Source organism: Myxine glutinosa, chromosome 3 (assembly GCF_964187855.1).
Source record: "Myxine glutinosa chromosome 3, kmMyxGlut1.1, whole genome shotgun sequence".
Taxonomy (NCBI): Eukaryota; Metazoa; Chordata; class Myxini; order Myxiniformes; family Myxinidae; genus Myxine; species Myxine glutinosa.
Window position 1 is genome coordinate 69,195,875 of NC_136263.1, and position 26,727 is coordinate 69,222,601.

General features: G+C 44.7%; 1 protein-coding gene across 1 annotated transcript in view; it reads right to left on the reverse strand.

The window, feature by feature from the left end:
• Positions 1-26,727, reverse strand: part of LOC137423461 (uncharacterized) — a 97,867-nt gene that overhangs the window by 27,343 nt on the left and 43,797 nt on the right. Inside the window, exons 5-8 of the mRNA XM_078773575.1 lie at positions 25,446-25,575; positions 19,769-19,857; positions 19,521-19,638; positions 335-485 (exon numbers count right to left, since the gene is read on the reverse strand). Of these exons, the coding sequence (XP_078629701.1) occupies positions 19,631-19,638; positions 19,769-19,857; positions 25,446-25,575 (227 nt within the window). The 3' untranslated portion in view covers positions 335-485; positions 19,521-19,630. The remainder of the gene's footprint in view (positions 1-334; positions 486-19,520; positions 19,639-19,768; positions 19,858-25,445; positions 25,576-26,727) is intronic.

The following is a 26,727-nucleotide window of genomic DNA, read 5'->3' on the forward strand; positions in this document are numbered from 1 at the left end:
AAATGTTGATGATAATATGTTGCTATAAGCACCATCGAGACCTGACTAGATAGCCGACTATAAGCAACATCGAGTATATAAGCTCTCGCTGGAAACCCTGAATAATTTCCAAATTCCTGCCCTGACTTCTCGAGTCGGGGTGGTGACCCGGCCAGGATTGTAGCTCAGTAACTACTGCTGGAGCAGCAACACTTTCTGCAAAGGGTATGGTACATCATGATGATGAATATATAATATGTATGGCTCATATTGCATGTGAAAAATGGCAAGCAATTTCCCCCCCCCCCCCCCCCCCCCCCCTTCTATTTCAAAAAGATGATTTCAAAGCACTCACTCTATCTGCCTTGGACCTTGCATGTTCTTTTTCCTTTTTCTTCAGGGTCAGCACAAATTCAATGAAGAGGGTTTCTCGGTCTTTCATTTTCTCCACAGTTTTAAATCGCAAGTCCTTCCCGTGCTTTGCAGCAAACTCGCTGAATGTTGACCTGCAACGTGCAATTTCGTTATTTTGGGAATCAAAACGTCCGATTCATTCAACCAATAAACAGAGGACACACAAAATTAATTCTGCAGTCAAAGGGGACACCTAAGCACAGAGATAAATTTGTTTTCAAGGCCATGTGATACTAATTTTAACTTATAACCTAAGCATTGCCATTTAAAACACGGAGCTGATACTCTAAATATTTTTTAGAGTAGCCTTTTGGGTGGAATGAGGAATAAATCTGTGTTATATGAAAGCTAAATTTTGAACGGTTTTTGAAATATCATGTACTCAAGCCGAGTTAGCAAGACGATTGCCCTGGCAGCATAATTCAGCCAATGAACGCCGTGATCTAATCAGTTTGAGACAATGTCATGAGGAATAATATATCTGCAATATGAAAGCTAAATGTTCTACGTTTGTTGAAATATCGCGTACACAAAAGTATATGAACAGATGATCGGTCGACCGGACGGATGAGCTCATGTTAATGTCCCACATCTCCGACCTTGTCGGGGGAGAAGGGTGGAGTTGGGGTGGGGGAAGGAAGCGTCAGACAACAAAATTACACTGAAGCAATAATTATGTGCCATACAAACTTCCTTCCAAGAAAACCATTAGCGAAAAAATTAATTCCCTTGTCAAAAGTCAGCGGTTTTGCACGATGGCCATTGAGGAGAAAAAAAAAACTCTTTTTGTCACAATTGGCAGAGTACGAACACAGGTCGTGTGAATAAAACCGGTGAATGCTGCACCAGAGGATGGAAACACTCAGTGAGAATGCAAGCCATATTAGTTTTGAACAGTTTTGACAAGCCATATTATTAGGGTGATGGCCGACTGTGGGGGTAGGGGAGGAATGGGGGGGGGGGGGGAGGGGTGGGAGGGGGTAATGTGGTCATGGGTATTGTTAGCTAGGGTGACGGTTGAAGGGGGATTGTGGGGGGAAGTGGAGTGGGGTGGGGGGTTGGAGTGGGGGGAAGTGGAGTGTGGGGGAAGGGTGTGGGGTTCATGCTTGATGGGGGATTGTGAGGGGATGGTGGAAGGGATGGTGGAGGGGAGAGGAAAGAGGGGGGGGGGTGTAGGTTGGTTGTGGGTATTGTTAGCCTGGGTGATGTTTGAGGGTTTTTTTCTGGAAAATTGAGATGCCTCAAAAACCAAGGACACCCAAGTTGAACAGAAATCAACAAGAGCAGTATTACCAAAGGAAATCAGCAAGAAATCCAAGTCAAAGTAGTTGTGTCAGCAGAAAATATCGGATGGCAGAAAAATGTGTTGCACACTTGGAACAAGATCACCCGTAGGGCGGGTACTCTGCCAGTGATGCTAATGGTGCGTTATCACTGACAACCCCGCTCCAGCCAATCGGAGCCAGTGATAATGGTGACTGAGTCAACCAATGAGCGTTCAGAACACTAATGACGTCATGACTGATGAACCAATCGGTATCGCTGTTACTTAGACATGCTTATAAATGCACTAGTTCTCACCTCTTCCGGTCTCTTTGCTGTGAATCGCATTCTCTATTATTTGAATAATAAATCTAATTTATTATTCAAATTCTTATATTTGAACAATTTATTATTCAAATATAATAATTTGAATAACACGAGATATTTCTGTATTTCATTTATAATTATTTTGTGAAGAATTCTAAAAAATATTTACACTGACATTTTGGGGAATTATGTGTCGATCAGTGAAAAAATAAATCCCACTTTAATCCATTTTAAATTCAGGCTGTAACACAACAAAATGTGAAAAAGTCGAGGGGTCTGAATACTTTCTGAAGGCACTGGAGACAAAATTTCCTGCATTTAAAGATCTGTCTTTTAGAATTGAGTTTTTAAATAAAGAGCCCGAAATTGCAAACTACAGACTTGGCATTTAATATGGAATATATATTTTTTCTTGACTTGGGTTTACTTTCTTAACTCAGTATATCAATCTGGTGAGTTTCTTTTACACTTTGGTGATTTATTTGTTGAAGGAACCATGTGACTGATTGTCTGTCGCAGCAAGAAGTCAACAACAGGATTATATCACAGGTGGCATGGCAAAATGTACTGACAGGTGCATGATTGGCTTCACAGTCGGGTATACAAGGGTTGTTGTGTTCTGTATTAGTGGAAAACAACTGCTGCACATCTCCAAAAGTTATTGCCGCTTCCTCTGGAGATGGTCCGTCAACTCGACAATGCTGTTTGTCATGGAGTGGTGGCTTTACGAAATTACGGCATGAAACAGCGTGCTATTGCTCGGCAGTATGGCATCACTCAAGGTCAGGTGTCAAAGATCCTGAAACGAAATGCTCAGAGGGTTGTCCCTACTCCAATACCGAGGCCAGGACGTCCCCACAGATCCACAAGGAGGGATGATCGCCAGCTGCACCGGTTAGTCCGCAATGGCCGTACCAAGTCAGCTAATCGGCTTAGGGCTGAGTGGCAGCAACTGACAAATGTGCCTGTATCCAGAAGGCTAGTCAACCAACGACTGGTTCAAGCAGGCTATCGTGCCAGGCTTCCCCTGAGAAAGCCACGCCTGACCAGACAACACCGCCAGCGCCGATTGCAGTGGGCCAGAGAGCACCGTCAATGGCAGCCAGGACACTGGAATCACGTGATCTTAAGTGACGAGTCAAGATTTCTGGTCTATCGTAAAGATGGCCACGTCCGAGTGCGCAGACAAGTGCATGAAGCCGACAACAAAGATTGTATAGTGCCAAGAGTCCAAGCTGGAGGTGGTGGGGTGACCATTTGGGCTGCTTTTCATGCAGGGAGCAAAACTGACCTGGTTGTTCTGAATGGAAACCTGAACCAGTTCAAGTACAGGGCCATTCTGGAAGAAACATTGCTTCCATTTGCTAGTGCAGCCTTTCGAGGAAACTTTGTCTTCCAAGATGGCAATGCATGGCCTCATCGTGCTCACATGATCCAACACTTTCTTGCTGACCGTGGTGTAGAGAATATGGAGTGGCCTGCCATGTCCCAGGATATGAATCCGATAGAGAACTTGTGGGCAGATTTAACGCGTCAAATCGACCACTTGGACCAGCAGCCGACCTCTGTGCATGAATTGCAGCAGGCTATTGTCACTGCATGGCAAGCGATTCCTGTCCAAACCTTGGCAAATCTCGTGAACAGCATGCCTCAACGTGTACGTGCTCTCCTGAATGCTCGTGAGGGTTACACGAAGTACTGAACTGTAATTTTACTGTCCGTAATCCCAGTCGTAATTTAACTTTTGTTTTTGTTAAAAAAAAATTTGGCTAACGTGCAAAATAAAGAGATACTTCTGGAAAACGTACAGAAGTTTAACACAGTACTGTCCATGAATTGAGTTCGATATCAGTTTACATCACTTTTCAAGGATCAATTTATTTGTTTTGAAATGTCAAATGTCGTTATTGTGTCTTTTAAAGGTCACATTAACAAAATCTAGAACAAGTACACATACATTCAAAGTACACCGCCCCCATGCCAAATCATTAAATATCCTATAGCGCGGCATTGCCGGGGCGCCTCCGGCGCCCGGCAATACCGCAGCGCAGCTCATTGAGGTGGCATTGGGAGGGAGAGGTGTACACTAATTGATTGATTAATTGTATAATTAAAATCAATAAAAGATTCTCACAAAAAAATTTTCATAATCAATTGGCTAATAGCATAACTAAACCACTTGTGCTTCATCCAAAGATGTATCTTTTAGAAATTTAATTAAATAAGTCATTTATAAAAAATTAAATAATTAATTGATTACTCAATAAATAATTAATCGATTAATCAATAAATAATTAATAGATGAAATGATTAATCAATAAATCAAAAATATCCTTGATAGCCACATCACTTGGTCACTCATGTCCAAATATTAGCTTCCCAGCTCAAAAGGTGCCTGAGATATTGGCCAAATCAGAAAGAAAATAAATAAATGATTAATAATGAAAATAAATAAATAATAATCATAAAAAAATTAAATTATTAATCAATTTGGTCAGAGAACACATAAACTACCACTATTTCATCAGAATCTGTAACTTTAAAAAAAAAAATTTTTTTGTCATTAATCGAATAATTAAATAATTAATCGATTAATTGATTAATTAATAAATCAAAAATATCCTTTGCAGCCAAATCACCTGGTCATTGGCATGTCCAAATATCAGCTTCCTAACTCAAAAGGTGCCTGAGTTAATGGTCAAAAGAGAAAGGAAATTTGATTAATTAAATAAGTACTTAATTAATCGCTAATAATTAAATAACTCCTCAATTTATTGATTAATCAAAAAAAAAATATCGTTTTTGACAAAGCACTTGCTCACTATTGTGCCAAAATTTCAGCTTCCTAGCTCAAAGGATGGCTGAGATATCGCCTGGACAAACAAACAAGAAAACAAGAAACCAGAGTGAAAACTGAGTACTCTCTTTCAGCGTGTGTCACTGCCGAGCCCCCTTTGGTGCCCGGCAATGACGATTTGCAATGCCTGGAGATGGCATAGGAAAGGAGCGGTGTACAATAATTTCAACATAATTCCAATGAACTTTTGGTTCTAAGACATCTTGAAAAGCAAGTTCACCCCCACAAAAAAAATATTCCATATTAAATGCCAAGTCTGTCGTACTAGGAAGTGACACAAAAAGTGAAAAAGAAAATTCCTGGCAAAAAGAGACACGTACTTTCGCATGCTATGCAGGACGTGCCAAATATATGATATAGAACATGTTTCTTTGGTTATCAGGAAGGTGCAAAATAAATTGTGGTGTTAAGCTCTGCCAAACAATCTCTGAAATGTTTTTTTGCCCTTTCTTTTATTGTGTTGTAATAAGTATTAAAACAAGACCGAAAGTCTAACAGTGGTGGATCCGGGCTTATTACCTTCGCAAAAGCGGAAGGTTATGTTTTGATCGCTGTGTATTTATTTGTATGTCTGTGTGTGTGTATGTTAATCGCATAACTCAAAAAGTATTCAACCGAATTGCATGAAATTTGGTGGGATGATTGGTTATTATACGGGACACATTTGATTAGATTTTGGGAAACAGATTTGCTCAAATTCTGACTATTTTTAACTCGATCGTATTTCACTCAAAGTTATGAGCGACTGAAGAAGAAGATGTCCATCCAGGACGTCATCACTATAACGCGATCTCCCGCGATCATTTCAACCTCAAAAAAAATTATAATTGCAGATTTGACAATAGATGAGGCATATTAACAAACGAATGAAACAGATTTGCTCAAATTCTGACTATTTTTAACTCGATCGTATTTCACTCAAAGTTATGAGCGACTGAAGAAGAAGATGTCCATCCAGGACGTCATCACTATAACGCAATCTCCCGCGATCATTTCAACCTCAAAAAAAATTATAATTGCAGATTTGTCAAGAGATGAGGCATATTAACAAACGAATGAAACAGATTTGCTCAAATTCTGACTATTTTTAACTCGATCGTATTTCACTCAAAGTTATGAGCGACTGAAGAAGAGGATGTCCATCCAAGACGTCATCACTATAACGCGATCTCCCGCAATCATTTCAACCTCAAATGAAATTCAAATTGCAGATTTGTCAATCGGGGAGGCATATTAACAGACGAATGAAACAGATTTGCTCAAATTCTGATTTTTAAAAATCGATCGCATTTCACATAAAGTTTGAGGTACTAAAGAAGAAGAAGATTCGTTTAGCTTCTCAGATAAAATAAATAATTCTGTCTGCAATTTCAGGTTAATTACCTTCGCAAAAGCGGAAGGTTATGTTTTGATCGCTGTGTATTTATTACCTTCGCAAAAGCGGAAGGTTATGTTTTGATCGCTGTGTATTTATTACCTTCGCAAAAGCGGAAGGTTATGTTTTGATCGCTGTGTATTTATTTGTATGTCTGTGTGTGTGTATGTTAATCGCATAACTCAAAAAGTATTCAACCGAATTGCATGAAATTTGGTGGGATGATTGGTTATTATACGGGACACATTTGATTAGATTTTGGGAAACAGATTTGCTCAAATTCTGACTATTTTTAACTCGATCGTATTTCACTCAAAGTTATGAGCGACTGAAGAAGAAGATGTCCATCCAGGACGTCATCACTATAACGCGATCTCCCGCGATCATTTCAACCTCAAAAAAAATTATAATTGCAGATTTGACAATAGATGAGGCATATTAACAAACGAATGAAAGATTTGCTCAAATTCTGACTATTTTTAACTCGATCGTATTTCACTCAAAGTTATGCGCGACTGAAGAAGAAGATGTCCATCCAGGACGTCATCACTATAACGCAATCTCCCGCGATCATTTCAACCTCAAAAAAAATTATAATTGCAGATTTGTCAAGAGATGAGGCATATTAACAAACGAATGAAACAGATTTGCTCAAATTCTGACTATTTTTAACTCGATCGTATTTCACTCAAAGTTATGAGCGACTGAAGAAGAGGATGTCCATCCAAGACGTCATCACTATAACGCGATCTCCCGCAATCATTTCAACCTCAAATGAAATTCAAATTGCAGATTTGTCAATCGGGGAGGCATATTAACAGACGAATGAAACAGATTTGCTCAAATTCTGATTTTTAAAAATCGATCGCATTTCACATAAAGTTTGAGGTACTAAAGAAGAAGAAGATTCGTTTAGCTTCTCAGATAAAATAAATAATTCTGTCTGCAATTTCAGGTTAATTACCTTCGCAAAAGCGGAAGGTTATGTTTTGATCGCTGTGTATTTATTACCTTCGCAAAAGCGGAAGGTTATGTTTTGATCGCTGTGTATTTATTTGTATGTCTGTGTGTGTGTGTGTATGTTATTCGCATAACTCAAAAAGTATTCAACCGATTCGCATGAAATTTGGTGGGATGATAGGTTATTATCCGGGAACCATTTGATTAGATTTTGGAATCGATCGGGTCAAAGGTCAAGGTCAAGGTCATGAAAAGGTCAAAATCGTCTTTTTACCATAGCGCGGTCAATTTGTGTCCAATTTGTATGAAACTAATGCCAAAATGTTCAGAATTCAATGCCCAATCTTGTGATATGCGACATGACACTCTGACGTCATAACCCTTGTTACCTTCGCAAAAGCGGAAGGTTATGTTTTGATCGCTGTGTATTTATTTGTATGTCTGTGTGTGTGTATGTTAATCGCATAACTCAAAAAGTATTCAACCGAATTGCATGAAATTTGGTGGGATGATTGGTTATTATACGGGACACATTTGATTAGATTTTGGGAAACAGATTTGCTCAAATTCTGACTATTTTTAACTCGATCGTATTTCACTCAAAGTTATGAGCGACTGAAGAAGAAGATGTCCATCCAGGACGTCATCACTATAACGCGATCTCCCGCAATCATTTCAACCTCAAATGAAATTCAAATTGCAGATTTGTCAATCGGGGAGGCATATTAACAGACGAATGAAACAGATTTGCTCAAATTCTGACTATTTTTAACTCGATCGTATTTCACTCAAAGTTATGAGCGACTGAAGAAGAGGATGTCCATCCAAGACGTCATCACTATAACGCGATCTCCCGCAATCATTTCAACCTCAAATGAAATTCAAATTGCAGATTTGTCAATCGGGGAGGCATATTAACAGACGAATGAAACAGATTTGCTCAAATTCTGATTTTTAAAAATCGATCGCATTTCACATAAAGTTTCACATCGCATACACTCCCATGCCAAGTACAGAACAGTAGCTGCGGCGAAGGTATGCACTCTACCGAGTGCCCGGATTCTAGTTTGTATGTCTGTGTGTGTGTGTGTGTGTATGTTATTCGCATAACTCAAAAAGTATTCAACCGAATTGCATGAAATTTGGTGGGATGATTGGTTATTATACGGGACACATTTGATTAGATTTTGGGAGCAATCGGGTCAAAGGTCAAGGTCAAGGTCACGAAAAGGTCAAAATCGTATTTTTGTTGTTCTGTTCCCTACACTCCCATGCCAAGTACAGAACAGTAGCTGCGGCGAAGGTATGCGCTCTACCGAGTGCCCGTTCTAGTTTCATACTGTTACGGATTCGTAACTTCCGTTTTTGTGGTTTTTACCCACTTGACATATTTCTGATATTATGTACTATTATTATTCTCAAAAGGTGTATTATTCATGAACAGTTATCTAAAGTTAAAAAGGCTAACTTTAAATGATACCGGAAACCGAACCGGAAGACGACGGCAGAGAAGAGGAAGAGGCGTGGCGAGCAAAGTCGGAGAAGACGCGTGACGTCGAGGCTCCGTAGCGAGCGTGGTCTACCAAAAGTCGCGAGGGAAGTTTGAGTTCCTTGAAAGGACATCCGGCGATAGGAATTATCACTGGAAATGAGAAATCTGCGTCGCCAGGTTTGGGCGCTGAGATTTCGACGAATCCTCACCCAGTCGCATCGACTCAAGTAAGAGCCGTCGGCCATTTTGAACCTCGCGCTTCGAACACCTACAAAGGTTTTGCTTCGCGTCAGCTTTACCCCAACATCCTACCGTCTGTCGGGGATGTGTGTGTGCGACCGCTTCGTCTCCAGTTACGTTGCGGTTTGCTGAGTGAGCGGTGAAGGTGCTCCTCTGGAGGGCGCCTTTGTTCAGTTTCGGCAGGGCGATTGCCATTGCCATCTGTACGCGATTCGGGTCTCGACTGGAGAGCGAGATTCGGGATTCGACTGGATATTGTTTTAGCGACCGCTGGAGCGAATCACCTTCGCCTTGGAAAAGGTTATAGAGACATTGAGGAGTGTCCTGTTCACTCGCTGGGAGCGCAGTGAGTTATCTGACTTTAGTGATGGTACCATCCTAAGCGATAAGGTATAGAGTGCACTCTTAATTGCCATTTGTTGTGCCGTTATTCTTGTGTATGATTTTTAATACATTATCTGTTCATTTATAATCATTGGTGTGGTCTCACTATTGATTTCTAACACAGAATAACATATTTTTCTGCCGGGGCTCCTCTCGGGGTTCGGAGGTTTACCAAGACCAGGAGATCGTAGAGGAACCCGTAACAGAAATTGGGGGCTCGTCCAATTGACTCGTGGGCTCAAAATTGGGTCTTCGTCTGGGTTTCGGAGGTTTACCAAGACCACGAGATCGTAGAGGAACCCGTAACAGAAATTGGGGCTCGTCCAATTGACTCGTGGGCTCAAAATTGGGTCTTCGTCTGGGATATAATTCTCTAAAAACATCCATTTGGGATTGACCCAGATTGAAATTGGGGGTTTGTACTGTGGAAAATTTGGGACTCGGCTTTGCTGATTAAATTCCCTAAATCTCGGACAGTGGATTAAATTCCTTAAATTTCGTCCAGGAAAGAATTCCCTAGCATTCCCAAATTTTCCAATTATGGAATATTTTCCAACATTCCCAAATTTTTCAAAAAAAAAAATGTTTTTTTTTGAAATTTCTTGTGTGAAGGTTAACAGGTGCTAACGGATAGTCACCGTGGAGTTTGACGCAGATAAGTTTGCAGTGAACCCTAGTGAGGCACAGTTCCGAGCGTTATTAAAATCGGAGCTCTTGGTATTGGCTAGAGTCCCTGTATAAAGAGAATTGCGCCATGCGCTGACCCGAGATTTCTGGTCACGTGATTTCGTGGCGCCATTTTGTGTCTAACTTCACCGTGCGTGAACGTCAGCTTGGTACGGGAATGTTGTTTATTGCCAAACAAAATGACTGGTTGTTCTGCTTTTGGTTGTTCAAACCAATCTGGGAAATATAAGATGTATAGATTTCCAAGTGATAAAGTCAGAAGACAAATTTGGGAAGCGAAAGTCAGACGAAAGAGCTGGAAAGCGACCGACTCCTCGAGACTCTGCCAGGTAAGCCCACGCCGCTTGATGATCGATGTTCAAAAGCAATTCTATCTGCTCGGTTTTTTTTTGGTTGTCTGTCCGTTGAAAACCCTTTTAAAGGGAAGTCTGTAGTCATATTCAAGTCTTCACTTGTCGGAGTAGTGATGAGTTTCACTTGTGAGGAGTGAATGGAGTAGTGATGAGTCTCACTTGTGAGGAATGAACGGAGCAGTGATGAGTCACTTGTGAGGAGTGAACGGAGGAGTGATGAGTCACTTGTGAGGAGTGAACGAAGTAGTGATGGTGTCTCACTTGTGAGGAGTGAACGTAGTGGGATGAAGTGTTGGTCTGGTCAGAGTGTTGTATTACGGGCAGAGTTTTCTTACGGTCTGAATGTATGAATCATGTTCTGTACTGAATGTATGAACCAAGTTTTGTACTGAATGTTTACTGTGTTGGCCTCATCGTGTTCCTGGTGAAATTAAACAAGTTATGGTGAATACGACGTCGTATCTGTGCTTTTCCATATCTGTTCGACTAGACGAACCGTGCACACTGCAGGTATTTTTAAAAGTTTTTTCTCTGTTTAATTACGGCTTGGCTCAGTCGAAAATTAAGTGTTAATTAAGTCGCCAGCTATTAAAAAAAAAAAAAAAAAAAAAAAAAAAACTAAATTAAAAACTAATTCATTAACTACTTAACTAAGTCGCCAGCTATGAAACATATTAATCGATCAGGCAATATCCATCAGAGTTCTGGGCAAGGGTGTAGTAATAAATGAACGTTTCAATCTTACTAGATGCCGATGACGTTTTCCTTATGTCAGAGACAGAAGCTGACTTGCAGCTTGTTAAATCATTACAATGGAAATTGAATATAAATGTCGATAAAACTAAAGTTGTACACTATAGAAATATGGCAATACCACGTACAGAATTTGTTTTAAGTGTGTTAGACTATATGTCGGCTGGAAGTCCTACACCGGAATTGCTCTCGGCACCCTTTAAAAAATATTGGATATGCCCACACTCCTTTCTAAAAGTTATTAAAATTCAGAGAACGACAGCATTGGTTTGTCTTACTTATAATGTTAGCTCTTATATGCAGTGTTGGCTTGTAATATGCATTGCCATACCACTTTTAATATCACCACACAGCTCTTTTTCATGGCAATAGCTGAGTTTTTGACAAAACAAATAGCACCTGTATGTAATAATAAGACTAAATATGTGCAGGAAAATTTTTTTTAGCAGGTTTAGAATATATCACCCCATATCGCGAATGTACATGTATATCTAATCCGACACACTTAGACACAAAATGGCGTCCAAATTTGAGTTGACACAACTCTCTATATACAGGGACTCTAGTATTGGCCAGACATCTTAGCTTGGAGGTCCGAGCGAGTATGAGGAAAGCAGAGATTGGTGATAGAATCTCTGGTGGAACTAGGAACATGGAAACAGGGAGCCTTGGACTGGTTACCAGAAGAACAAGACAATGTGGAGCTCCAAAAAATGGAGATGCAATTGCAGAGCCAGGAAAGGTTAAAACACAGGAAAGAGAACTCCAGGAAAGGTTAGAAGAGAAAAAAGCAGAGGAAAGGAGAGCTGCAAGAGAACTCGAGGAAAGGTTAGAAGAGAAAAAAACAGAGGAGAGAAAAGCCGAAAGGGAGTTAAGGGAACGGGACTCGGCGCTTCAGCAGGAAATTAAACTCAAGGAGCTGGATTTAATGAAAGAACGGGGAGAGGTACCATCCATGCTGACTGGTTCGACACCTAGTCAGAAAACCTGGGATGTTGGCAGACATGTTAGGCTGGTTCCACTCTTCAATGAAAAGGAGGTAGCCAAGTTTTTTTCACACTTTGAGAAAGTGGCTCAAATGCTAAAATGGCCTGAGGAGTCCTGGACCATGTTAGTGCAAAGTGTTCTGGTGGGTAAAGCTCAAGATATTTATTCGGCTTTACCGAATGACCAATGTGCAGATTATGGGATAGTGAAGAAAGCCATTCTCAAAGCCTATGAATTGGTCCCTGAAGCTTACCGGCAAAAATTCCGGAATGCCAGGAAGAGGGAAAGCGAGACCCATGTGGAGTTTGCCAGAATGAAAGAAACCATGTTTGATCGGTGGTGTGATTCAAAAGGGGTTGGGAAGACTTCGAACTATTGCGACAATTGATCCTGGTGGAGGAATTCCAACAGTGTGTCCACGAGGACATTAAAGTACATCTGGAGGAAAGGAAAGTACCAAAGTTGCATGAGGCAGCAACCATGGCAGATGACTATGCCTTAACACACAGGATGAGGAGGTTCCATAAACCTAACTTCCCGCCTGAAGTTCGCACGGAGGTTATGATACATCTGGTGCGGAGAACGAAGCTTCAGGGGGGCGGCCTCGAGATGACTATGAGGACCACTCTGATACTACGACTTCTAGAAATCAGGAGACAACAGTTCCAAGGCAGACTTATCCTCTGGGGGGCTCGAGACAAACCACCAGTTTCTCCTCTGGGCCTACTTGCGCTTTTTGCAATAAACCTGGACACTTGATGTCCCGATGTTTTGTAATGGAAAGGCAAAATCAGGAGCGGAGTCAGACTAGTGCAACTCCGAATGCATGGCAAATGTGAGAAATCGCCCTCAAAAGGGTTACCAACCATTTATTTCAGAGGGGTTTGTGTCATTGGATGGAGACTCGACTAACCAGAAACCGGTTAGGGTCTTGAGGGACACAGAAGCACATCAATCTTTGATGCTGGAAGGCATTTTGCCATTGTCAGAGAAGACGGCAACTGGTGTTAGTGTTCGTTTACAGGGGGTTGGGGGCTGTGTTAAAGCTCCACTTCATGTCATCCATTTCGAGTCTGATTTGGTGTCAGGACCGTTCACCGTAGGTTTACAAGCCACTCTTCCTGTAGAGGGAGTATCTTTTGTTATCGGGAATGATTTGGCCGGTGGTCAAGTTTCTGGTAACCCGATGTTTGTTGAAAAGCCTCGAAGGAAGCGCCCTGAAGAGAAGAGGAAGTACCCTGAAACTAAGTGTCAGCGCACGCAAGTCAGGGATGGAGGCAATATTGGCAAGCTCTTTGTAGGTGGACTGAACTTCAAAACAAAGGAAGATGTTCTGGAGTCTGTCTTCAGCAAATATGGACCGCTTTTGGAAGTGCTGCTGATAAAAGACAGGGAGACACAAAAGTCAAGAGGGTTTGGCTTTGTCACGTTTGAAAACTCAAAGGACGCCAGAGATGCAGAAAAGGATCTGAATAGCACGGAGTTGGAGGGTCGGACCATAACAGTCGGGAAGGCATTTCATAGGTGTCGAGGGGGCTACAGAGGAGGACAACGGAGTAGTAGTTTTGGTGGTGGCCACAATCGATATTATTATGGAGGCTCCCAGAGTTACGGCAGCTCCCGAAGGAAGGATTATCAGGGTAGGGGCCGAGAAGGAGAACGCTATTCACGTGACAGTGACAAGCGGTCCAACCATGATTATTACGAAAGTTAGAAAGAGTTGCAGCACTGAATGCTGCGGAGCTGCCGAGCCAAAATTCCTACACGGATTAACCGTGAACGCCACGTTCCTAAAGGCGTCCATGTAGTGAATACTTCCAGGCCTCACCACCCAACCACCATGGAACCTGGCTTTCAGCTCGGCCTCCTGGGAAAAGTGCTATAGATTTGCTGGCCTTTGGGTTTTGATCACAACCCCTTAACCTTCATTCAAAAGAAACGAAAAGTAAAATCAGAGGGTGATGAGATGGAGTTTGGCTTTGCAGGAGTCCAACTGGGAAATTGAACATGTAAAGGGCAGGGACGCTGTCCTTGCGGATGCTTTGTCCAGAGTGAATCAACTTTGGAAATCTCTGTGGGTTGTGCGAAATTTTGTTGCTTTATTTTTGAGATATTGATAATTGTTGCTCATGGGAATTGGTGACTTGGGTTGTGAGTTTATTTTTGTTTGTTTAATGAGTTTGCATGCAAAGAAAGTTTTCGCTGTGTTCAAACTTTCTTTCTTGAGGGGGGGAAGTGTTACAGATTCATAATTTCCGTTGTTGTGGTTTTCACCCACTTGACATATTTCTGATATTATGTACTATTATTATTCTCAAAAGGTTTATTATTCATGAACAGTTATCTAAAGTTAAAAAGGCTAACTTTAAATGATACCGGAAACCGAACCGGAAGACGACGGCAGAGAAGAGGAAGAGGCGTGGCGAGCAAAGTCGGAGAAGACGCGTGACGTCGAAGCTCCGTAGCGAGCGTGGTCTACCAAAAGTCGCGAGGGAAGTGTGAGTTCCTTGAAAGGACATCCGGCGATAGGAATTATCGCTGGAAGTGAGAAATCTGCGTCGCCAGGTTTGGGCGCTGAGATTTCGACGAATCCTCGCCTAGTCGCATCGACTCAAGTAAGAGCCGTCGGCCATTTTGAACTTCGCGCTTTGGACACCTACAAAGGTTTTGCTTCGCGTCAGCTTTACCCCAACATCCTACCGTCTTTCGGGGATGTGTGTGTGCAACCGCTTCGTCTCCAGTTACGTTGCGGTTTGCTGAGTGAGCGGTGAAGGTGCTCCTCTGGAGGGCGCCTTTGTAGAGTTTCGGCAGGGCGATTGCCATTGCCATCTGTACGCGATTCGGGTCTCGACTGGAGAGCGAGATTCGGGATTCGACTGGATATTGTTTTAGCGACCGCTGGAGCGAATCACCTTCGCCTTGGAAAAGGTTATAGAGACATTGAGGAGTGTCCTGTTCACTCGCTGGGAGCGCAGTGAGTTATCCGACTTTAGTGATGGTACCATCCTAAGCGATAAGGTATAGAGTGCACTCTTAATTGCCATTTGTTGTACCGTTATTCTTGAGTGCGATTTTTAATACATTATCTGTTCATTTATAAATCATTGGTGTGGTCTCACTATTGATTTCTACCACAGAATAACATATTTTTCTGCAGGGGCTCCTCTCGGGGTTCGGAGGTTTACCGAGACCAGGAGATCGTAGAGGAACCCGTAACAATACTTTAGTTGAAGAGGATAGTATGACCCGGGTGGAGATTCCATTTTTCATATACATATACAACAACAACAACAACAACAACATGCATTTTAAGGCCATTTTCCCTGCTAGAGCAGGGGTTAGCCTTGCAGTCCCCATGACAATCTTCTCCATTTTGCCCTATTTTCTGCATCTCTCCTTGTTAACCCCCTTGCCCGTATTTCTTCTTCCACCATCTTTAGCCAAGTCTTTCTCGGTCTTCCCCGTCCTCTACTTCCTTCTACATTCATTTCCATCACTCTTCTCAACCAGTCACTTTCATCCTTCCCCAACACATGACCAAACCATCTCAACCTGTTCCTCTTCACAGCATCAATCACAGGCTCTATTCCCATCATTTTTCGCAATTCATCATTTGTCTTCCTCTCTCTCAACGATACTCCGCACATCCACCGAACCATTCGCATCTCCACCCTTTCCAGCCTTCGTTGCTGCTCTACGTTCATTACCCATGTCTCGCTCCCATAAATCATAACACTTCTCACACATGCAGCATACACCTTTCCCTTCAGCTTCAACGACACTCCCCTCCTCGTCAGCACGCCACTCAGTTCCCGAAACTTCTTCCATGCACATCTCACTCCAGCAACCGTTGCCGAGTCTGATCCACCTTCTCCATTCAGCATGTCTCCGAGGTAGCAAAATGTTTTCACACCTTCCAGCTTCGCGCCGTCTCCAAGATCCAACTCAACATTTCCTCCATCTGCAGGTCCCTTTGTGCACACCTTACATTTGAATGTAGCTGCCACACTGGTTAATGACCCTCTCAGACCACTGCATTTTTGATGAACCCACTCAGCGCACATTGTACATTGAATGAAGTTCACTCCGTCACCCTTCCTGCACACAGCACATGGCCACTTCCCAGTTCTTTCCACCTCACCACATGCTTTACCACTTGCCATCACCTTCGTCTTTCCGATATTCACCTTCAGACCTTTTGTCTCCATACATTTCTTCCACTTGTTCATATTTTCCTTCAGTCCATCCATACTTTCCGCAATCAACACCAGATCATCTGCAAACAACAACTCCCACGGTAAACCCTCCTTTACGTTCTGAGCCAACACCTCTATCACAGCGACAAATAGTAGTGGACTAAGTACCGACCCCTGATGCACTCCCACCTTCACCTCAAACTCACCACTGTTCCCGTCCTTCGTCCTTACAGCTGTGCGCGCTCTTTTGTACATTGCCATCACTACTCTGATCAACCATTCCTCCACTCCTAACTTCCTCAATGCCCATGTCAATACTTCGCGTGGAACCCTACCGAATGCTTTCTCCAGATCAACAAACCCAAGAAACAACTTCTTCCTCTTCTCCATGTACTTCTCCAGCAACTGCCTCACAATAAAAAGTGCGTCTGTCGTTCCTCTTCCTGGCATAAATCCAAACTGCATTTCGTCGATCTTCACCTTATTCCTTGTCCTCCTCTCCAACACCCTTTCCAATACCTTCATTCCATGCTCAAATAATTTTATCGCTCAGTACGAGCCACACTCCAGAGGGTCACCTTTCCCCTTGTATAGGGGGACGAGGGTACTCAGTTCCCAATCCACTGGAATGCGGCCTTCTTTCACCACCAGATTACAGATCTCTGTCATTCTCTTCACACCCCAACTTCCTGCTGCCTTCAACATATCTCCCACAACTCCCGTCGGCCATCCCGCTTTTCCACTCTTCATTGCTTTTATCGCTTCCTAAACTTCCTTCTCAGTTATCTTCTCTGCCGGTCCTAAAACTGGGTTACTCTCTATGTTGCCATCCCTTTCATTCTCTGTATTCAACAGCATTTCCATATATCTTTTCCATCTTCCTTTAATTCCATCTGGGTCCACAACGATTTGTCCCACTTCATCCTTCAAGCAACTCACCCCCATCACATCAAACCTCTCTTTCGCTGTCTGCTTTGCAATCCTGAATACCGCTCTCTGACCCTCTTCCGAATCCAAGCGTTCTCCAAACATTTTCCTGCATTCCTCCTGCGCCTTTGCTACCTCTTTCTTTGCAGCCTTCTTGGCTGCCTTATAACTTTCATGCTCTGCTGTTTCTGCTCCCGTACCCTTCGCCTTCTGCCACTCCTTGAACTTCTTCCTCTTCTCGTGAATCCTCTTTCCAACTTCATCATCCCACCACCATGTTTCCGAGTGCCTCAGTGGTCCTTTTGTCCATTCACATACCTCACCAACGGCTCCCAACATACTATCTTTCATTGACATCCAACCACTTTCAAGTTCAACCACATCATCCTCTACCCGACTCAGCCTCTCTTTTAATGCCTCCCTTAAAAGATATATACATACATACAAGATATATAAGATATATACATATAGATATAGCATATTACATATAGCATACACATATTGCATACAACCTACCCTATTACATATAGAGAACTATAAAAGGTGTATTTAAATTATTTGAGCCCATTTAAAGTTTTTTTAGTCCTTTAAAAAAATATTTTAACGCAACATTTTATTGGGAGCTATTAACCCTCCAAGTTTCACTCTCGATCTGCTCCTGAGTTTACATGATCTCACTATAAACAACGTTGTGGGTTAATCAGCCTGCAGCATGTGCAGTTCCTCTCCTTATCTGGAATTCACTCTGGTTGGCAAAGATGCGCAGACAGAGTGGGTCTTCTACTTTATTTTTTATGGGTACATGGACAACTGCAAATGTCAAAACTGCAAATGCCAACACGTGAAGTTGGTTATCCCTGCACGGAGAGTAGAATCTCCCAGGAACCCCCCCACCCCCCCCCCCCCCCACCCCACCCCCCATAGATTAGCCATCACACCAAAGATTTGTATTTCCGTCAGCGAAGCGACGGGTCTTCTATTCTAGGATAAATTAAAACGTCAGTCAGTGGAGTCAGCCGTCGTACCCCGTAATGACATCATCGACATAATGATGTAGCGTGACATAGAGACACAAAAGTGCCGCTACTTTAATATGTAGAAGATGATATATTTTAACCTCCAGTAACTTTGCAGTCACTACGAAGGGATTAGTGTTACAAATAGATTTACCATAATATTAACGTTACATTATCATTATTACGAAAATGACATTACTATCAAAAAGCCAAGGCTAATTCCTCACTTCCACGGTTATAGTACCGTACACCGCTTATCATTGATTCTTGAACCATACACTGCTTCAATCCATTAACTTTGCCTTCGTGACATTGGGATTAAAGTGTTATGGTCATATTTACTACATTATTATTACGAAAACTATACTACTGAAACAATACCACTGTATTCAGAAACCTGGGCTTGATTTGTCCGAAGCGGCCTGAAGGTGAGGCATGAAGGTATGAAGCCGAAGGCCGAAACGTACTGTGTTGTTGGAAGGTCCGTTACGTCTATGCTTTTCGTATTTTATGATAATTTTAACAATCGGTTTGTTTGTGTTTCACACTGAATGACAAACGCAAATGTAGAGCATGGCGATTTTGATATATGACAGGTTCGAGGATATGCTCGACCTGAACGGTATATAAATCAAAATGGCGGAGTGCGGAGTCAGCCATTGTATCCCGTAATGACATCAGCCGTAATCACATCACCCTGTTATGTGACTAGATCCTCAGCTCTGATTGGTATAAGTTTGAGGAGACATGGAGACATACATACAAGACCTGGGGATATGTTCACCAGACATGGGCTGTTCACCACCATCTCTTATCTTCCCCCATCCAAAACCTTGATCTTTTCTACACCCGCAAATTTCATGCCAAATCCACTTTTTTGAAATACCAACTTCTTTCCTGGAAGTCCTTGATGCCCTTGTGTTTATACTTCTCCCACCGCCCCACCGCCCCCTCCCCCCTTCCCACACCGCCTCCCCCCAAGCCCTCTCCCTCCCACACATTCCCAATGTCCCTGCTCTCAAATGTTGTGTTTATGTGCTTCCCCTTCTCTCCCCATCTTGTCTACCGCTCCCCTTTTTATATACTTTGTTTGTTTGTCTGTTTGATTTGTTTGTGTGATAAATGTTAGCTCTTTCACGAGACTCGATTCTGTATACAAAAAAAAAAAATAAAAAAAAAAAAAATTGATATTGATACAATTGATAGGCCAACAGGAATCAGATATAACTAAGAGCTCGTGTTGCTGGTGAAAGTTTGTGTGGGTTTTCAACCCGGTTTGAGTGGCACATTGAATCAAGGTGAGAGTGTACCTGCACGTCAGTTTGCTATCTTCCAAAAGTTTCTTGAAGTCATCTTTTATCTGTTGAAGTTATTTCGTTTTTCTTTGCGTTCTTCTTCTGCACGAATCTTTACAAAATCTTCAAATGCCTGCAGATAAGAAAAGGAGCATATTTGATTGTTCATGGATTATGCAAGTGCTTCTATTGTGCTTTCTCATCATCAGAATGAACAAATGCTTCTATTAGAATAGAAGGAAAGCAATAAAACTGCACTGTACCTGTTTCGTTCCTTTGGTGTAAGAAGAAGGTATCGAGGATCAAACACAACTTTATGCAGCTCTTTTTCCCATGTTGAAAATGCAGACACCTACAAACAAAGTTTTTTAAAAATGACACCATAGGAATGAAACCAAGAAAAAATCATCACGGCATAAAACAAAATCTGGATTTTACAGACAACGAGCAAGAGAAGAGAGTGGGGTAGAGCGAGAGAAAGAGAGAGAAAGAGAGAGAAAGAGTAAGAGAGAGAAAGAGTAAGAGAAAGAGTAAGAGAGAGAAAGAGTAAGAGAGAGAAAGAGAAAGAGAGAGAAAGAGAAAGAGAGAGAAAGAGAAAGAGAGAGAAAGAGAAAGAGAGAGAAAGAAAGAGAAAGAGATAGAAAGAGAAAGAGAGAGAAAGAGAAAGAGAGAGAGAGAGAAAGAGAGAGAAAGAGAGAGAAAGAGAGAGAAAGAGAGAGAAAGAGAGAGAAAGAGAGAGAAAGAAGAGAGAGAGAAAGAGAGAGAAAGAGAGAGAAAGAGAGAGAAAGAGAGAGAGAGAGAAGGAGAGAGAAGGAGAGAGAAGGAGAGAGAGAGAGAAGGAGAGAAGGAGAGAGAAGGAGAGAGAAGGAGAGAGAAAGAGAGAGAATGAGAGAGAAGGAGAGAGAAAGAGAGAGAAGAGAGAGAGAAGAGAGAGAAAGAGAGAGAAAGAGAGAGAGAGAGAGAGAGAAAGAGAGAGAAAGGGAGAGAAGAGAGAGAGACAGAGAGAGAGAGGAGAGAGAGGGAGAGAGGGGAGAGAGAGGGAGAGAGGAGGGAGAGAGAGCGAGAGCGAGGGAGAGCGAGAGAGCGAGAGAGAGAGCGAGAGAGAGAGAGAGAGAGAGAGAGCGAGAGAGAGAGAGAGCGAGAGAGAGAGAGAGCGAGAGAGAGAGAGAGCGAGAGAGAGAGGACGAGAGAGAGAGAGAGAGAGAGAGAGCAGAGAGATGGCGACAGCGAGATGGCATCGAGATGGCTCCAGCGAGATGGCGACAGCGAGATGGCGAGAGAGAGAGGGCGAGAGAGAGAGGGCGAGAGAGAGAGATGGCGAGAGAGAGATGGCGAGAGAGAGATGGCGAGAGCGAGATGGCGAGAGAGAGATGGCGAGAGAGAGATGGCGAGAGAGAGAGATGGCGCGAGAGAGAGATGGCGAGAGAGAGATGGCGAGAGAGAGATGGCGAGAGAGAGATGGCGAGAGAGAGATGGCGAGAGAGAGATGGCGAGAGAGATGAGAGATGGCGAGAGAGGCGAGAGAGAGATGGCGAGAGAGAGATGGCGAGAGAGAGAGATGGCGAGAGAGAGATGGCGAGAGAGATATGGCGGAGAGAGATATGGCGAGAGAGAGATATGGCGAGAGAGAGATAGCGAGATAGAGATAGCGAGAGAGAGAGATAGCGAGAGAGAGAGATAGCGAGAGAGAGAGATAGCGAGAGAGAGAGAGAGAGAGAGACGGCGAGGAGAGACGGCGAGAGAGAGACGGCGAGAGAGAGACGGCGAGAGAGAGACGGCGAGAGAGAGACGGCGAGAGAGAGACGGCGAGAGAGAGACGGCGAGAGAGAGACGCGAGAGACGGCGAGGAGAGACGGCGAGGGAGAGACGGCGAGGAGAGAAGGCGAGAGAGAGAAGGCCGAGAGAGAGATGGCGAGAGAGAGATGGCGAGAGAGAGATGGCGAGAGAGAGATGGCGAGAGAGAGATGGCAGAGAGAGAGATGGCGAGAGAGAGATGGCGAGAGAGAGATGGCGAGAGAGAGATGGCGAGAGAGAGATGGCGAGAGAGAGATGGCGAGAGAGAGATGGCGAGAGAGAGATGGCGAGAGAGAGATGGCGAGAGAGAGATGGCGAGAGAGATGGCGAGAGAGAGATGGCGAGAGAGAGATGGCGAGAGAGAGATGGCGAGAGAGAGATGGCGAGACGAGAGATGGCGAGAGAGAGATGGCGAGAGAGAGATGGCGAGAGAGAGATGGCGAGAGAGATGGCGAGAGAGAGATGGCGAGAGAGAGAGATGGCGAGAAAGAGAGAGGGAGAGAGAGAGATGGCGAGAGAGCAGATGGCGAGAGAGAGATGGCGAGAGAGAGATGGCGAGAGAGAGATGGCGAGAGAGAGATGCGAGAGAGAGATGGCGAGAGAGAGATGGCGAGAGAGAGATGGCGAGAGAGATGGCGAGAGAGAGGAGAGAGAGATGGCGAGAGAGAGATGGCGAGAGATGGCGAGAGAGAGATGGCGAGAGAGAGATGGCGAGAGAGAGATGGCGAGAGAGAGATGGCGAGAGAGAGATGGCGAGAGAGAGATGGCGAGAGAGAGATGGCGAGAGAGAGATGGCGAGAGAGAGATGGCGAGAGAGAGATGGGCGAGGTAGAGAGAGTGGGGCGAGGTAGAGAGAGGGGGGCGAGGTAGAGAGAGGGGCGAGGGAGAGAGAGGGCGAGAGGGAAAGAAAGAGAGGGGCAAGAGAGAGAAAGATAGGGGGAGAGAGGAGGTGCAAGAGTGGGGAGGTGGGGAGGGGGGTGGAGAAGGGGAAAAGAAGGGAAGAGGAGGGAGGGATGAGAGGGGAAGAGAGGGGAAGAGAGGGGAAGAGGGGAAGAGGGGAAGAGAGGGGAAGAGAGGGGAAGAGAGGGGAAGAGAGGGGAAGAGAGGGGAAGAGAAGGGAAGAGAAGGGAAGAGAGAAGGAAGGAAGAGAAGGGAAAAGAAGAGAAGAGAAGGGAAGAGAGTAGAAGATGGGAAGAGGAGGGAAGAGAAGGGAAGAGGAGGGAAGAGAAGGGAAGAGGATGGAAGAGAAGGGAAGAGGGTGGAAGAGAAGGGAAGAGGTGATAAAAGGGGAGAAGGGGAGGGGAGTGGCAGGGAGGAGAGTGGTAGGGACGGAGGGGGAAGTAGAGGGTGAGGAAGAGACAGCAGGGAGGGGGAGGCAGAGAGAGGGAATGGGACATTTTACATTTCGTTCCACTTCTGCGACGTTGTTTGTTACCAGAGTTTGTTCCATAGGATTAGATTGCCTCTGCTAGACTGAACAGTTTACGTTTTGTATCCCACTGATAGGTTGGATCTACATCCGGGCCTTAATGAAAATATCATTTTCCACCAGGCTTTGTCCACCAACCCAACTCATCCGCCAAGCTTTGTCTTAATCCTGGTAAACATCGTTTCTTTATAACGTCTATCATAATTAGATTTTTTTATTTTTTATTTTTTTTGAATACAGAATCACGGCTCATGAAAGAGCTAACATTTATCACACAAACAAATCAAACAGACAAACAAAGTATATAAAAAGGGGAGCGGTAGACAAGATGGGGAGAGAAGGGGAAGCACACAAACACAACATTTGAGAGTAGGGACATCGGGAGATGTGTGGGAGGGAGAGGGCTTGGGGGGAAGAGGCGTGGGAAAGGGGGGGGGGGGGGAGTAAGTATAAAACAAGGACACCAAGGACTTCCAGGAAAGAAGTTGGTATTTCAAAAAAGTGGGTTTTGGGGTGAAATTAGCGGGGGTAGAAAGATCAAGGTTTTGGATGGGGGAAGATAAGAGATGGTGGTGAACAGCTGTTTTAAAGACCTGGAAGGAGGAGTGGGATTGAAGAGTGTGAGGGAGTTTGTTCCAGAGGCAGGAGAAAAGAGGAATGAAGGAGTGAAGGTGAGCAGAGTCTTGATTTTGGCAGTTTAACCATAAGAGGGTTGCAGGCAGATCTTGTGTGACCTGCAGGAATATTTTGGGGACAGAGCCCAGAGAGAACTGGGGGAGCAAGGCCGGAGAGGAGTCGGTGGAAGACGGAAAGACCACCAACCTGCCTGCCAGTAAGTGAAAGGCCCTCGGAGATAGCTTCATCGAGGGAGATTCCAATGATTCTGAACGCTTTGGTTTCAACAGCGTGAAGACGAGCTAGGTGTGAGGCAGGAGCACCAGCCCAGAGGGGAAAGCAGTATTCCATCAAGCTGCGGATGAGAGCTTTGTATGTGGTGAGAAGCTCAGGTGTGCCAAGGAAGGACTTCGCATGACAGAGGATGCCCAGTCAGTGACGCTTTGGAGGCCAGCTTGGAAATGTGGTTTTCCCAGGAAAGATAAAAAGAGAGAAAGAGAAAGAGAAAGAGAAAGTGAAAGAGAAAGAGAAAGATAAAGCGAAAGAGAAAGCGAAAGAGAAAGAAAAAGAGATAGAGACAGACAGAGACAGCGAGAGAGAGACGGCGAGAGAGAGACGGCGAGAGAGAGACGGCGAGAGAGAGAGACGGCGAGAGAGAGAGACGGCGAGAGAGAGAGACGGCGAGAGAGAGAGACGGCGAGAGAGAGAGACGGCGAGAGAGAGAGACGGCGAGAGAGAGAGACGGCGAGAGAGAGAGACGGCGAGAGAGAGACGGCGAGAGAGAGACGGCGAGAGAGAGACGGCGAGAGAGAGACGGCGAGAGAGAGACGGCGAGAGAGAGATGGCGAGAGAGAGATGGCGAGAGAGAGAGAACGAGAAAGAGAAAGAGAAAGAGACCGAGACAGAGAAAGAGAGATGGCGAGGTAGAGAGAAAGAGAAAGAGAAAGAGAAAGAGATGGCGAGATAGAGAAAAAGAGAAAGAGAAAGAGAAATGGCGAGAGAGAGAGAGAAAGAGAAACAGAGACAGAGAAACAGACAGAGACTGAGACAGAGAGAGGGAGGGGAACGGGAGAAAGAGGGAGAGATAGAGGAGGTGGGAGAGACAGAGGGGCGTGAGAGACAGAGAGACAGAGGGGGCGTGAGAGACAGAGGGGGCGTGAGAGACAGAGGGGGCGTGAGAGACAGAGGGGGCGTGAGAGACAGAGGGGGCGTGAGAGCCAGAGGGGGCGTGAGAGCCAGAGGGGGCGTGAGAGCCAGAGGGGGCGTGAGAGCCAGAGGGGGCGTGAGAGCCAGAGGGGGCGTGAGAGCCAGAGGGGGCAGGAGAGACGGAGGGGGCGGGAGAGACGGAGGGGGTGGGAGAGACGGAGGGGGTGGGAGAGACGGAGGGGGTGGGAGAGACGGGGGGGGGTGGGAGAGACGGAGGGGGTGGGAGAGACGGAGGGGGTGTGAGAGACGGAGGGGGTGTGAGAAACGGAGGGGGTGTGAGAGACGGAGGGGGTGTGAGAGACGGAGGGGGTGTGAGAGACGGAGGGGGTGTGAGAGACAGAGGGGCGTGAGAGACAGAGGGGCGTGAGAGACAGAGGGGGCGTGAGAGACAGAGGGGGCGTGAGAGAGAGACGGGGTGTGAGAGACGGAGGGGATGTGAGAGACGGAGGGGGTGTGAGAGACGGAGGGGGTGTGAGAGACGGAGGGGGTGTGAGAGACGGAGGGGGTGTGAGAGACGGAGGGGGTGTGAGAGACGGAGGGGGTGTGAGAGACGGAGGGGGTGTGAGAGACGGAGGGGGTGTGAGAGACGGAGGGGGTGTGAGAGACGGAGGGGGTGTGAGAGACGGAGGGGGTGTGAGAGACGGAGGGGGTGTGAGAGACGGAGGGGGTGGGAGAGACGGAGGGGTGGGAGAGACGGAGGGGGTGGGAGAGACGGAGGGGGTGGGAGAGACGGAGGGGGTGGGAGAGACGAAGAGGGTGGGAGAGAGGGAGAGGGCGGGAAAGACAGTGGGAAATGGGGAATTTATCGAGGGGAGAGAGAAAGTGAAGGGAAGAGAGAAAAAAAGAAAGAGGGGAAGAGAAGAAGAGAGAAATTAATCCATCCTCATCCATCTTACCCCACGATGAAGCAACATATCGCGAAACTGATTTGCACGAGCCTCCAGAGGCAGGGCAGCTCTCTCCCTTGCTGCAACCATCTCTGTCTCACTCGCCTCTTTATCTGCTTCAGACTCAGTGTCGTCCTTCCTGCACCATACACAAAGCATCAAGGACGAAAATTAAAATCTGATCAAAGGTGCCGTGAACTTGCCCATTTTTTTCCTGAAACTCATGTTGTCCACTGCCAGTGACAGGAAAAGCATTGTTAACGAGAACGGCACTTGGTGGAGCACATACCTGCCAGATTGAACAGATTAAGCTTTGTATCCCACTGATAGGCCATAGGCCGCATTCTGCATCCGGACCTGAACCAAAATCGAATCAGTTTCTTCTTGTGACATACCCAACTCATCCACCAAGATGTATCACAATCCTTCCACAACATTTTGACATATTAGACTATATATGATTTTGGCCCCATCTTTCAATTGCGAAGAATCACTTAAAAAGAAAAACAATTCTCGTATCCAGATCCAGATCTTCGCCAAAATCGAAGCAATTGGTTCTCAACACACCCAACCTGTTCAACCAAGTTTTGTCCGAAATCATCCATAACTTTTTGAGATATCATACTATATATCATTTTTGGTGCTCTCAATGGTGAACAATCGCATTAAAAAAATTGGCAGTTGTAGGATCCAGACATTCACCAAAATGTAATAAATTTTCCTCATCATACAGCCAATCTGTCCACCAAATTTCATCCGAAACTGTCCACAACAACAACAACAACACAACAGGCATTTTAAGGCCATTTTCCCTGCTAGAGCGGGGGTTAGCCTTGCGGTCCCCATGACAATCTTCTCCATTTTGCCCTATTTTCTGCATCTCTCCTTGTTAACCCCCTTGCCCTTGGATGTTCATATAGCAGGCAATTAACATCTGCTATTCCAGGTATACAGAGATTGGAGGGATTGGGGAGGTAGGAAAATGGTTACTAAAAGCTCCTGAGTACACGATAAACCGTCATTCATTTCATTTCGTCACAAATAAACAACACAAAACAGACTTTGTAAAACAAGGTGAGGATTTTGGGTCGGTATGATCAATGAATGACATGAGACTGCAATCAGAGAGCAAATTCAGACAGAGAATAGGCACAGGCCGTATCAGCATGTATCAACTTATCGTTTCAGCGTACCTTTAAGGGAGTGTTTAACATCGCCGGATGGCTTGGCAGGATGGTCTAAACGAGAGGTATACGGACTCGACTGAGCTCATGGCATACATGGTGATACG